We start from the raw sequence: 14,501 nt of genomic DNA, 5'->3' as shown, positions 1-14,501 counted from the left end.
GGGCTATCAAGAGTACACAGCGAACAAAAAAGATTAAAGGGAAAGGAGATCGTTCCTGGTAAATGAAGTTATCAGTGTTTGTTATCAGACTGAAAATGGAGTTAGTAAAACAGAGCACTGTGAATAAGAATGTTTAGAGTACAAAGGGATTATGAAGAGAACTATATTGTTTTGCCATAATGTTGCAGTTATTACCTTTTTATGTGTGGAAAAAATGACGATTTAATGCCTACAGTGCAGAGTGTGGGGAAGAGATACCTAAGAAAACAAGGTCACAGCATATTTTGCATGGCATGTTACCATAGCCAACACTTCCAGGACCATTGCATTATACAAAATTACTAACCACATTCTTCATACCAGATGAAGAGAGTGAAACAAGCCAAACAATCCTTATCAAGAAGGTATGTATTTTCTAATGTGCCTTGTTTTTAAGGCAAGGCCTTTTATGGACAAAATCTACACGAGAAAAACATTGAAAGGGAAAAGCTATAATTTAAACTCAATAAGTGACTCATCTTAAAAAAAATCTTAGTCATGCAGAGCATCTTTCAGACATTACACAATATAAGCCCCTTTTGATTGATGGGCTTTATAATTCTTTATACTGAAGCCTAATTTAACTCTCAAACCCGAATGCCCAAGCTATCCTGATATAGAGGCAGAAACTCTGCATTTGGGGAAACTGACCCACGTGGGCTTATGGACCCTCCATAAGACATTAGAGGTGAGAGAACTCCAGGGTTTGCCCAGTGAAAAACGACATTTGTAAAAATATTAAATTGGTAACTTTTGAGTCTTATAAAAACAGAGTATTAAGAAGCCTGTTAAAAAAATATTAAGCATTCCCTCTTCCTGCCCTCCCCCCCATACAAAAAAGATATAGACGCGTCTGTTTGTGACAATAAACCCCCAGGAAAACACAAAAGTCAAAGATTGGCTTTGTGAACAGAGAGCCTGCCTCAGCCTGAAGTCCGGCAGGCTTGGGATGAGCTGGATCTTGTGTCTCATGATTTGTCAAGTCCCACACACCATGCTCAGTGCCTGCCATGCTAGATTTTCTCCAAAAGAGAAGGCCACCTCCTGTGGCTGCAGTGGAAAGTTAAAGACTCATCTTTTAAATACACCTCTACCCCGATATAACGCGACCCAATATAACACAAATTCAGATAAAACACAGTAAAACAGTGCTCGGGGGGGGAAGGGGGGAGGAGAAGGGGGGTGAGGCTGCGCACTCCGGCGGATCAAAGCAAGTTCGATATAACGTGGTAAAATTTTTTGGCTCCCAAGGACAGTGTTATATTGGGTTAGAGATGTAGCTTCTCTGAGGATCATTACTGCTCAAAAGAAAGCATTTTAAAACTAAACCCAGAGCAAATCCAGGATGGTATCCATGATCCGCAGGGAAGAGCGGGAGCAGGGGAAACACCATGGGACATTGCAATTTCCTGAAGTTGTACCCATGGGACCAGCTTGCTTTGCAGCTGGTGTGACTTTAAAAGCATGAACGAAGGATGAAAAGTTAGACTTCAATTTCTTGGTTTTGTTGGTTTGAATCACTTTTCTTGAAAGGTTCTGAAAATATTGTTTTGTAATCCAGAGACCCCAAAGTTTAGGCTCATGCTAAAAACAAGAGAAGTTGTACATTGTTATTTTTTTAAGCTGTATTGGTGTTTTGCTCTCATAGGTAAATATTTTAGTAGGCATATTACTTAACATATAAACTACATATGGTAAACAAATATTTCAGTACTTATTGTATTTAATTGGATTGTCAGCTTTAATATCCAAACCACTAAGCACTTTCTGAAAAGTGCAAATTATAACCTATTGTTCCTCAAAATTACCTTTTAAGATGATTATATCCCAAAAGGATTACTCCTTTATCATGTTAAACACACACAGGTAACAATAAAGCAAGCAGAAAATATACTGAACTTCTCATGTAAAACACAGTTTTAGTCGGAAAAGTGGCTCCAAAATGGATTTGTGGGGTTTCTTGTTTATTACATCAATTATCCAGATCAATTTTCCTCATTTTACAAGTAAAGAGGCCTTTTCTGACTCAGTGCTCCTAACTCATTAGAATCTGTTTTCTGGTTCACATATCATCCCAAACAATGGCAATGCTGCAGACCAAATTCTGGCCTACAAGTTACACCTGTGAAAGCCCACACCTGCTGCCTAGAACAGGCTTTTTACAGCTGCAAATGAGGGCAGAATTTGTCTCTATAATTGTAACATAGCTAAAAACTTACATTGATGTGCAAGCCAGAATAAACTCAGTGTGTGTAAGCGTGACTGAATAAAAAGGAGTGAGGTGGTCCCATTTTTATACTGTCACTTTGACCATAACTGCACCTTACAAACTTTAAAAATAATTTCTACGCAGTACATTTATACAGCCATTGTAGAAAGGCTCTCCCCAGAATTAACACAACCCAGCTCACAAGTGCTGCAAGTTTCACTTTTCCTATGTATGGAATTTTAATGCGCCGAGCATTAATCTCCCAATTCAGTGCTAAATTTTAACCCTTTAAACTGAATGATCTTTGACCCCAAAGCCATACAATGGCTTTTAATAATAAGGTGTCTTAACAAAATAGTACCTGCCTAGAACACAGCTCAAAGGGGTAGTGGTTATTTTAAACAAAGATGATACATCTTTTAGAAACAGATGGCTCAGGAGGAGAAGAGTTAAATGGATGAGCTACCTACAGTCACCCAATCTAGCCTGACTGGTTGGTTTCTGTGATGTCCACCAGAACTACTTATAGTTGTTTTAACATGGTTGTCAGTTTCCTACCTTAAAAGGGCAAAAAATGGTTCTGTGACATACTAACAAGCTCTGATCACCACAAACACAAAGTGAGCATGGAAGGCAAATCCATGTTTACACAGAATGTAAGGTGCATTATAGTAGCTCTCCACATAAGAATGACCGCGAGAGAAGCTGTTCCGCTATTTTATGTTTTGAAGGTAAAAAGCTTCTAATTTCTCCAGCAGCAATGATTCAAGAATAGCTATCCAGTGGATGGCTATAAACATTCAAACTGAGTGGCTTCACCAATTCAGGGATGTTATAATCAAGGGCCGGTCTACTTCACAACAAGCCTGGCCTAATTCTGTGGCAATACTCTTGCATTCTGCAGCCACATTATAGCAGTGAGGAGATTCAGTGGCATCTTCCAACTGCATTTTCATATTTAATTTAAAAATACCTAATTATATTTGTACCCTTTGTTTCATGTAATATTAAATTCCATTTATTTTATTCTGCCCCCAACATTTACATTTTCAGCACGCTCCAGAATTTAGGTATGTCTACTGAAGTGCAGCTGCAGCTACACCATTGTAATGTAGACACTTCCCTTCTGTTGCTTTAGTGTGTTTATTCTAGTTGCTGTAGTAAATCTATCCTCTCGAGAGGAAGTTGGTAGGTAAATGGAAGAATTCTTCCATCGAACTAGCTGTATTTACAGCAGGAGTTAGGTTGACCTAATTACATCACACAGGGGGCAAAATTTTTCACAGCCCTGAGCAATGTAGTTAGGTTGACCTAAGTTTTAGGTGTAGATCAGTGCTTAGCAGTACAAATGTATAAATTCTATTATAAAAGGAGGTCAGGAGAAAGCAGGAAGTTTTGCAGCTGGAGAAGGGGAAAATAGGAGGTGGTTCCAGCATCTGAGAAGCTGTGGAAGGCAGTCTGGGTTTGTGGGATTAGCAAATTAATTTGGCATGTTAACCAGTTCACTAGCATTTAATGATATTACCAATGAAATATACATCATTAGTTTTCAAAATTAACACCCCATGGAGGCATATGGAACATATCATATCATGTCTCGCAGAGCCATTTTTTAGGGATTTACACACATCATTGAATTGACTCCTAGTCTGAGAAGTATAAAAGGTTGGAAAAATGAAAGCCTGTAATCTTCAGCATAATGCTGTGACAAATATCCAGCTGTTTAATCATGGCATACACAGAATCCCACCTACAATGCTTCGTTTTATCCCAGGAAACGAAAGGAATGGCAACAGCTGACTTTGGACAGTCAAGCTCATGATTAGTCCTTGAGAATGATTCTGATTTCTTTCAGTCCTAGATCTTTGACTATTATTTCTAATTTCCAGAGATAAAAACCTTTCTTACATTAGTTGTTAAGAGTCAATAGAAATAAGCCCTTTTATACACTTCACTTACCTTGCTAGACCATTTTCGGGCTTCATCGTGTAGCTGCCTAGCAGCCATCATCATGGGCTGATTAATCACTTCTCCCGCTTTCTGCTCTGGGAACTCTTCATCCTTCTCTTCGGGAGGAGGTGGTCTGGGTGGTGGAACTTCACCCTCTGGAAGGGGTGGTTTTGGAGGCGCAAGTTCATCAGTCAGCTAAGCAAGAAAGGAATATATTCTGTACACTTGAAAATATACTGGCACAAAACATGGTACCAGGTTATTAGACATCTGCAGGACAATGAGGAGCTCATGCTGTCTCACATTTAAAGGACTCTCCATCACAAGAAAAGTACGTTCACAGTAGTTTACGCCTTTTCACACTGAAGGCTGGCCTGCTAAGTTTCTGGTGCTGACCAGCCAAATACAACTACCATTTTTTATTTAAAGAATAAAACAAATGTTTTCCATTTGGTCAAAATCAATACCTGTCCTCTACCTTAAACTCAAATCATTGCCCTGGACTTATGGCCTCTGCTTAATAGAAAGAGTAGGCCACCTCCATATAAATTCACAGGGGTCCCTTTTCTCCCAAAACCACATTGCATGATCCATGTAACCAGAGATATAAATGGATCCAAAAGGATTCATTTTAGAGGGCAGGGGAAGAGTGGCATGAAAAGCCTGTGCTATTCCCTTGTCTTGCAGTTAGAATATGGCTTACCTCTCTGAGTGCTGTTTTACACTAGATGAGGCTTAAACTAAACCATATCACAGGCAAAAGTATGGGAGATCATAACGAACATGAACTAGTGGGTAGAATTTGAGACTTCCCCACTCCTCACTACATGAGACAAAGCATATAAGAGTGAGGTGATGATATTTCTAAACATTTTATTTGCTAAAACTAAAATTACAACCATTGCGCTGAAAGACATTCTCTTTAGAAGATGAAGTTAACTTCTGTGTTTCCTGTTTGAAAGTCCTGTCACTTAAGAAACATGGATCTATAAAGCAAACAATGGACTGGGGTCTAGCTGTCTCAAAGGTGCCTCTCTCCCTCTTTCTGCTTCAAGAAGGGTTCTGTGATGTTTGCACCTCATCCAAAGTCCACTGAAGTCAATGAAAGTCTTCCATTGACTTCAGTGGGCTTTATATCAGGCTCTTTGATGAAGTGCTTCAATCTTAAATTAAGTAATTACGCTAGCTTCTAAAAAAGGACCACCAACACTATTTAAAGTGAAAAGTGAAGTCCAGTACATCCCAATACGACTCTAACTGAACTTAAGTGTCTCTGGAAAAAAAAAAAAAAGTTTTATTGTCACTGGATGCAATCAGTACTTTATCAGTGCAACTCAAATATACTATTACTGAGAAACTGAATTGCACTTACATGAAGCTGCTCAATGTCAGGGGGAGGAGGAGGAGGGAAATCAGGTTCTTGAGGCTGGAAGGCTTCTCTGACTTTTGCCACAGCTCCCAGAATCCTATATCCAGAATCCAGGAAGCCCTTCTGCAAACCTGATCAGAAGATCCAATGCTTAATTTAATATGCCCTTGTCACCTTGCATGCTTGGGAGAGAGTGTGTGTGTGTGTCGGGGGGGGGAGTACTCCTCTCAGGAGTATTTGCAGTTTGCACAATACCTGGTTCAAAATTTTGGTACCTTCAAAATTTAGTTGCAAAATATAATGGTATTTAAACAACAGACAGCATGTTGTACAGTGAGTTTTAATTTTTGGAATGTTAATTGTAGAACAGCCAGTGGGTTTAAACCAGTGCTAAGGCTGGAGTAAGAATCCACTATGAATAGCCAAAGTAGACTCAGGCACAAACATGCAACATCTTGCCATTTTACAGAAAAAATGCAGGTGGTCCTCTTGCCAGCACATTTCAAATATTTACCTGGGACAAAGATCACAAGACACAAGTCTCTTCATAGGTGGTAACAAAAGTAGTAAACTAAGGGCTGATCCTGTTCCCTTTAACTCACTGGAGGATTTCCCATTGAATTTAATAGAAGCATTAAGTAATGTGCATCTTGATTGCACGATACTGATACTGGGGTTTTTGAGGTCATGATATACGGACAAGGAGAAAAACTAGTAGTTTCAAATCTGCAAAAGCTTCAAACATTAAAAAGGGGGAAAATGCTTGAGAGAAGCTCTTTGCTTAATGCTTACCAGGGTCAGAAATGTTTCCTGCCACAGCTTTAGCATCCATTACCATTGGTGATATAGTTTTGCTTAGGTCGTCAGAGGCTGCTTTAACAGCTTCCCGGAATTTGGGATCCTCTGAATTTTCAACCTCCTTCTTTGCCACCAACAGGATCCGGTTTGCTCGCCGAGCAATGCTGGTGGCACCAGCTACGAGCATCTGAGGTTGGATATTGGCCATTGCAACTTTACATTTATCTAGGTCTTTCTTAATAGCTTCTTCCGATGCATCCAACAGAGACTTGGTATCAATTGCTTCATCTACCAACCCTAGGATAAAAATTGAACATGTTAACATTCCATTTCCATGTATGAAAAGGGAAATGGGTATTTAGGGCTCTGGAGGTTGTTCACATTTGGAAGTATTTACTTTCCTGAATGTTTGGTTCCTTAGATACAGAGTTTAGATTGTTAGAGAAAAGTGTGCCAGAGAAAGTTACATACAGTAGCACAAAGATACAGCATTATCTTCATCATCTGTAACAACTTAAAATAAAATTTTCCCAACCATTGTCATAGGTCACCTTGAAAGAAGGGACAAGAAATGCCATATCTAGAAATGTTATTGCATGAACAGCATATAATCCACAATCCACTCATGCCTGCCCTCATCCACAGCATGCACCACATTAGAAAGGGTGACTTTTAGAAGAAATTTGTTTTGATTGACAAGATATCCCAGTGTGGAAATACCATGTTGAAAGTGCATTAGAAATGCCTATGTAAGTTTGAACTAGAGCAGCGGTTCTCAAGCTGTGGGTCGGGACCCCAAAGTATGTCATGACCCCATTTACCAGGGCTGGCTTAGACTTGCTGGGGCCTAGAGCCAAAGCCAAAGCCCAAGCCCTTGGGCTTGGGCCCCCCGGCCTGAGACAGTGGCTCTCCGTGGGGTGGCGAGGCATGGGTGGGCTCAAGATTCAATCCCCCCTCCTGGGGTCCTATAGTAATTTTTGTTATCAGAAGGGGGTCGCAGTGCAATAAAGTTTGAGAACCCCTGAACTAGAGAATAATGGGGGGTTTCATTTAGCACCTATATAAAAACAAGAAACCTATGTTGCATAGTACTAACAATACTGGTGTTTTCCTGGGTCAAACTGTAGGCCTGCTATTTATTTCAGACACAAAAAGTTGTGCAGCCATTATTTTATGCACATTTCATCCACCTTAACAGGAGAAAAATACCAAAAATTAGCAAGAAGTAACAAAGCTTTCAACAAGAATTCTTTACCTGTCATTTTTTCCACATTATCAATCCATTGGTTTTTCATGGTCTCAAAATGTTCATAAGCAGCTTGATTTCCCGGGTTTCTCAAGAGAATACGAGCAGCTGATATTACCTGCCAAATGTCAAATATTTAATACAAAAATATTGTTACACAGGGACACTATACATTATCATGAAAATACACTATTTTTTAATACAACTAGTTGTGCAGTTTTACTTTTAATACTCATATGTCAATTTTAGTTCCACTATGAAAAGCCTTCAGCTGCACAAAGAATTCCACTGTGTGAAAAGGTTTTAAAATTGCCCTTAGACACAGGTATCTCAAATTGCAATTCACGTGTCACACAAAAAGGTCCACTTTCATGATAACATTTTGCTCAAAGGAGCTAAAGCAAATGAGCAGTATATATCAAAACGTAGATCTATAGGACTGTACAAAATTATGCTTTTACATAAAGTTAGAAAATCATTTTAAAAGAAAAATACATTTTCTACTCATATGTTTTGTTAAAAATCATTTTAGTTAGCAGGAAAATTCATCGAAATTACTGCCCAAAAGCTGGAGAGCATGAGACCGTCTCCATCATCTATTCAGCCTTGTTGTATGCAATGGCTAAACACAATATCCTCATTTTTATAGTTCCACTTTAAAGTGGATGTCACAACACAAATACACACAGAGTTCTTCACGTTAGTTACATCTTAACACAAATGTAAATGGTAATATCACCAACAACTTGTTTTGGTGAATGGGATCATACAGAAAATTCCTTTGGAGATTAACAATGCCAACTAATTTATTATATTTCTGAGATGAGTAAAGAGACCTGCGGCGTGAGTTCTCTTGCTGATTTCACAGCTGCTTGAATGCCTTCCACAGTCGTTTTATTAGCAGTTCCAACAGCAGCTGCTTTTTCTGCTGTTGCTCCAAGTCTAGCAGCATGGTTTTCAAAGTTTGCTGCCCTTTCATCAAACACCTGTGAGAGAAAGTGCATTAATAGCAGTTTACCTTCTCAAAGAGACTCTTTCTTTTCTATTCAGAGCGTAATACCATACTATGCACCATGATGTCTGACCAACTAATAGATTTACTTCAGACACTGGGGGGATTTGAACCCAAGATTTCCTATTTGCTAGTCAGGTGCTTTTACCAAGTAGTATCTTCGGACAACAATGTTTTACTTTGTAATTCTTATGTTATTGCCAAGTTTTTCTAATCAAATTAACAGACATTTTAAACTGCTAATCCATCCTGTACAGCTTGTTGGCAAGGGGTGTTATCACACTTCCACTGATGCATGGTATTTCTTACATTATTCTGTAGTAGAACTAGTCAGGAATTCCTCACACTGCATAATAAAGGCATTTTGTCAGAGCAGCTTTGAACCCATAGCTCCCTAGGAATTAATTTGCCTACCAAAAACTAGGTTTCGTTGATGGGAAGAATGCAGCACATGCCAAAGGTTATGACTGTCATTCTTGATACAATTATTTCTAATTCATTAGAAGTGACACAGATTTTTCCTAAAAGGCTTTAATATGTTTAATTTAAAAAGTAAGAGAAATAAAACAGAAAAGAATTTTCCATGGAAGGTTATAATAAAGTGGATATTTATTCTATAAACTAAAACGTTCTAAATAGAAAAATGTCTCTCTCTCTCCACACAGACACAGACTTTGTTTTATACACTTATTTTCTGAATATATGCTCTAGTCATGGGGGGGGGGGGGGGGGAATTAGGTCTAACACATTGATGGTTGCGTCCTTGCATGAACATGATCAGCATCTATTACATATAAAGATATAAAAATGATTAACTAGTTTAAGTACGCATCTGTCATACAAGTAGCTTAAGAATGTCAACAGCATCAGGACAGGAAGATCCTTGGTAAGATCCTAGGATTAACTGAATGTTTAGGGACTAATTTTCCAGTGAATCATGACAACCTTCAACTCCCAGTAGTTCAGACTACTGCTCATCCATTCTTTATTAGTAATTATGGATCAGAAGAATAAGGGCAAAATCTTGTCTTGTAAAAAACTGTGTAGTTAAGTGTAAGAAGCTGAATATAAGAAAATATTGGTTGCTCCTACCACACTTACCTCATCCCTATTGGGTGCATCAGGAGGTGCAGTGGCTGCTACTGCCAATAGTTTAATTGGGGTTGTAGTGTCACTAAAAATATCAGAAACCTCCTGGGTCATAGCTTCTTGCATCCTTGTTTTCAGATCCTGAAAAACATGGCATGAAAATTTTAAGATTTTGTAGATCCGTCAAATCCCAGAAACAGCATTCTTGCAAAAACAAAAGTTCATGGGACCACACAAAATGGCAACAAACAGAAATATCCTCTACCAAGTATTTTTAAATACCGCTTCTTAAAGCCATCTGTAATGTTAACCCTTTGGCTAGCAGCGATTATAGACCAAATTACCATTGAGGGAATGAATAGTATAGTATGAGACCCTAGATAGTCCTCAGATAAGTAGCTGCTGATGTGGTATCTTTGGTAAGTGAAAAAGAAAAACTTTAAATACTTGGCCAGTTTTCTGAGCAACCCCTTCCATGTACAGAACACATCCTGCTACTCATCAGGAATCACAGATAGAATAGACTCTTTAAATTAGTCTGTCTATCCCACAGCACACCAAGATTTGGTCCCTAAAGTATGAAATCAAGTGCTTAAAGTCTCACTTGAAACATGGGGTTCTCTATACTTCCAGTGAAAGCTGCTTCCACAGTCAAGTATTCAGTGTAAGTTTTCCTATGCTACTTAATACTGAATTTAGTATTTATGTACCCACCCCCACCAGCATGAGCAGAGGCTTCCTCAGCACTTAAACTGCTATAAAATGGTGACTGGTCTACCTATAGTGAAGTTTTACCTTCAAAGAATCCTGGAGCTGAGTGGCAATCACCCTAGCCTGAGGAGACTCTCCTTCTCCTCTTGCTGCCAGATCAGCTAGCTGGGCAGCCAGCTGTTCTACACGATCACATTTGGCAAGGAGGTCTTGACGATAAGGTCCTATCATGACATTGGCTAAACGACGACCTTCAGCCACCAGTCCCCGGATTGCAGCTTGGCCTACAAGAAAATGAAGTACTTCAATAATTCACAGACCCCAGAGGTAGAGGGAGTAACTCAGTTATACTGTCAAGTGAGTAGCAATTAAGGACTAATTTTATTTTTTGGTTCAACAATTAACCTTCTGGTTATTCAGCTGTATTTGAAGAAGGAGATTTGCATTCAACAGCATTTCAAACCCAATGTAAAGTTAAAGTCTCTTCAAACTCTCCTTTTGTGCAATATGCTGATGGTTGGCCCGAGCCTCACCATCCTTAGCTAGGGTGGGCTGGCAAGAACAGAATATTAGTTAATTATGTTCCCACTGACCTAATCACCATGAACTTGATACCACCTTAACAATACTCACCAATTCCGATTACTGTAAATTGGCCTCCATCCCTCAAAATTATTTTAGGGAAAAAAAGTTTAGGTGCAGTAACTAAATCAAGCAAAGGCAACAAGGAGGAAGAGACAAAGGAGTAGAAAACAGAGCAGTGATGTACATCATATCCTCTTTTCTTCAGATATCATAGATAGGAGAGATTTATCAGCTGTGATGTGAGACTTAAGTTTCCACAGGTTGGGGCAGAGGCAGGGTGAGAGGGATGACAACCATTTTTTTCTTGCAAATCATCTCCATATTTAGTCTTGACAATCTTTTGTGTTCATTTATTTAGAGATTGTTTTTCTAATACCACAGCAGAGTTCTTTTAAATAGGAGTTATTACATTTAAGTCTTAAAGATACATGGAGTATGGCTGTCTTCACTTAAGTCTAACAGACAGAAATTTGGCTGACTGTGCAACAGAGAAGTTTACAGCTCAAGAGATAAGTTTACAGAGTTGGTTACGGAGAGCTGAGAATAATTTTGTCACAGCCCCAGAATATACAAGATGCAATGCAGAGTACTGACAGCAACATTTTGTGACATCTCTTAGTTTAGCCAAGTAGAGTCTTGTTAGAATCCAGTAATATCTATTCAAGTTGTTGTTTTGGAGTAAGCAAAGAGCAGGTGATGAAGACATTCATTTGATATTTCACCCTATCCTGCCCAATTTTTAATCTGGCAGTGAGAATTAAAGATTTCAATCCATTTATTGCTCAGTAGAAGCAGATTATAATAAAGTTGTTTACAAAGCAAACAGAGGAGATGCCAGCAAAATGACCCACACCATTATAGAACAACATATGTTTTATGGTTCAGAACTTAAATCAATCCATACTATAGTGCCAAGTTTTACGCTGGGAGAAGTGTAAACATGCAAAATTATTTGAGACACGGTCAACTCCATGTTCAGAGAACAGCACAGAAATATTTTCATAAGACTAAATTTACCAGGCCAAATTCTTTGAATAGTACTGTAGAGATCTAACCGAGCACTGTGTTCTCAATGAATCCTTCGTAGAGGAATCTTACCAATGGCCATAACAAATGCAATAGATTTAAAATAAAAGTCAAAACCAACACACATTAATGCAACATTACGACAAATTTTTAAACGTTTAACAAATTCAGAAGTTAAGGCTCCCACAACTACTTATTCTGGCCCTTCACACATTTTTGGCATTATATATTATTGTACCTATTGACTAAAGCCTTAACTTATTTCCAGTGCAGGAGAGTTCCAATTCCTATGGAAATTACATAATTTGCATATAAAATCTCAAAACATAACTATGCAATTATATATTTTTTTGCACCTAAACTTTTGTTTGTTTGTTTTAAAGGGGAAAGAGTGAACTATCATATCTGATTTACATTTCATGCCTCCAGGAGCTGAATGCTCATGTAAAATGCAGTGGATTCTGGGGCAGTTTGCAATTGGAGAAGTTCCCACCAACCAGACCTTCTGGGACACTCTTTCACAGCTTCCAGAAGGCCTGGGGAGTCTCATCACACTTTGTTGTGCTGTTCCTGCATCAGGAAATGGCTAAAATTGCATGGTATAATTCCATGTTGTTGACTTCTAGAGAAAATTTGCAAAAGTTCAAAAATAAAAAGGTCTCTAACTGCCAGCCTTGCAATCCCTACCTGTGATCTAAAAATCAGGTTGTTCACGCATCAACAGAAGTAATCCTGACTGCACTGAAAGATGGGGCGGGCACTGAAGGTCTACAGCTGCACTACACCTGGGCCAGGTTGGGATTCCTGGTGGTCTTCACAGCTCTGCTGCCTGCACCTCACTACTATGATGAATGAGCTCCCAAAACAAAGATTGCAAAGAAACCTTTATTGAAACTATTTTTTGGATAAAAGCCATCCTGCCAGCTAGAAAGCTGGTCAGAAAACAAGAAAAACACCACAAATGTGGTGGTCAGGGCTGAATCATTTGTCTTCGTAAAAAAGGTTTCATTAATTTTCCCACCACTTCCAATTATTAACAAAAAAGCAACTCCTGAATCATTACTATATGCCTGCAAGTGACATACCATGACTATTTGATCACTTTTTCCACTGATTGCTGGTAACAAAATAATATTGCTGTTCCATAAGATTGTGTAGAAACTGTATGAGGTGAAGCCATATCTATAAGAAAAACCTTACAGAATGAAACATCTACTTTTTATTTACATGGGAGTTAATTTCCTAATTTGCAGCTGATACAAATGTGTATTTTAGGCATTGTACTTGAATTACACACAATACAAAGCAGTGTAAAAATATTGCATTATGTTTTGTTCCTACTTACATGTATGGATATTAGAAAGTAACTTCAAAGGCATGTATGGTACCACTTGTTGACCCATCAAGTTTTTTGTGAACACAGTGATTTTACACCAATTTTTAGTTAGAATAGTGAATGCATGTTAAATTCACAAATCCAATTGATCTGACCATCACTTTAGTAAGGTCCTATCTACATTGCAAGCTCTCCCATCTTTGATATGATGCTCATTTTCCTCTGCTTAAGTTCCAGTGGAGGATCCATCACCACACTTCACCATTCACCAGCAGAAGCAGCACAGAATGCTGCTATGAGCCACATGCTACAAACTACACACCTACATAAACCAAACGTCTCAAATGTGCTAAACAAAAATCTCAGGAGATGCAGTTTTATTGTTCCGATTTATTATGACGCCAAACAGTGATTCAGCAAACAGCTCACCTACTCCACGGTCATCAACTGTCGGATTGTCAATCCACCTTTGAGCTTGCTCAATCTTGCCTTCCAAATGAACAGCTGCCTTAACTGGCCTGGTGTTTGCTACCGCCCTGTTTGTTTTAGACTGTAAATTCTGCAGTGATGTAGCTACTTGCTTAGCCAGTACCCTGGCCTCTGGAGAGTCTCCTTTCCCACTGAAAATCCAGAAAAGATAGTTGCAGTCACTCGCTCAACTGAAATCAATACAAGACATTATATATTTTTGAAAACAGATATAACCAGCAAGTATCAGAGCGGGGTAGCTGTATTAGTCTGTAACCACAAAAACAACGAGCAGCCATACAGAACGCAACGCCATCCACAGCCTCAGAAACAAAAATAACCCGACATTATAATTGAAGGGGCTTCAAAAAAACGGCAGAGCTACAATTCATTTGCAAACTTAACACCATTAATTTGAGCTTGGACTGAGAGTGGCTAGCTCACTACAAAAGCAATTTTCCTTCTCTTAGTATTGATACGTCCTCATCAATTATTGGGAGTGGACCACATCCACCCTGATTGAATTGGCCTTGTCATCACTGGTTCTCCACTTGTAAGGTAACTCCTTCCTTAGAGGTTTTCAAGGTCAGGCTTGACAAAGCCCTGGCTGGGATGATTTAGTTGGGGATTGGTCCTGCTTTGAGCAAGGGGTTGGACTAGATG

The 14,501-nt window shown here is 38.9% G+C and overlaps 1 protein-coding gene across 4 annotated transcripts in view; it reads right to left on the bottom strand.

Annotated features, from left to right (window-relative positions):
• Positions 1–14,501, bottom strand: part of VCL (vinculin) — a 111,099-nt gene that overhangs the window by 11,420 nt on the left and 85,178 nt on the right. For all 4 annotated transcript variants that reach the window (XM_034777600.1, XM_034777602.1, XM_034777601.1 and 1 more), the window contains exons 11-18: positions 13,800–13,990; positions 10,508–10,707; positions 9,725–9,853; positions 8,448–8,597; positions 7,621–7,729; positions 6,360–6,662; positions 5,571–5,698; positions 4,208–4,393 (exon numbers count right to left, since the gene is read on the bottom strand). In XM_034777600.1, the coding sequence (XP_034633491.1) occupies positions 4,208–4,393; positions 5,571–5,698; positions 6,360–6,662; positions 7,621–7,729; positions 8,448–8,597; positions 9,725–9,853; positions 10,508–10,707; positions 13,800–13,990 (1,396 nt within the window). The remainder of the gene's footprint in view (positions 1–4,207; positions 4,394–5,570; positions 5,699–6,359; positions 6,663–7,620; positions 7,730–8,447; positions 8,598–9,724; positions 9,854–10,507; positions 10,708–13,799; positions 13,991–14,501) is intronic.

This window comes from Trachemys scripta, chromosome 7 (assembly GCF_013100865.1).
Source record: "Trachemys scripta elegans isolate TJP31775 chromosome 7, CAS_Tse_1.0, whole genome shotgun sequence".
Classification (NCBI taxonomy): domain Eukaryota; kingdom Metazoa; phylum Chordata; order Testudines; family Emydidae; genus Trachemys; species Trachemys scripta.
Note: the sequence above shows the minus strand (reverse complement) of the source record. Positions and strands in the feature narration are given on the sequence as shown.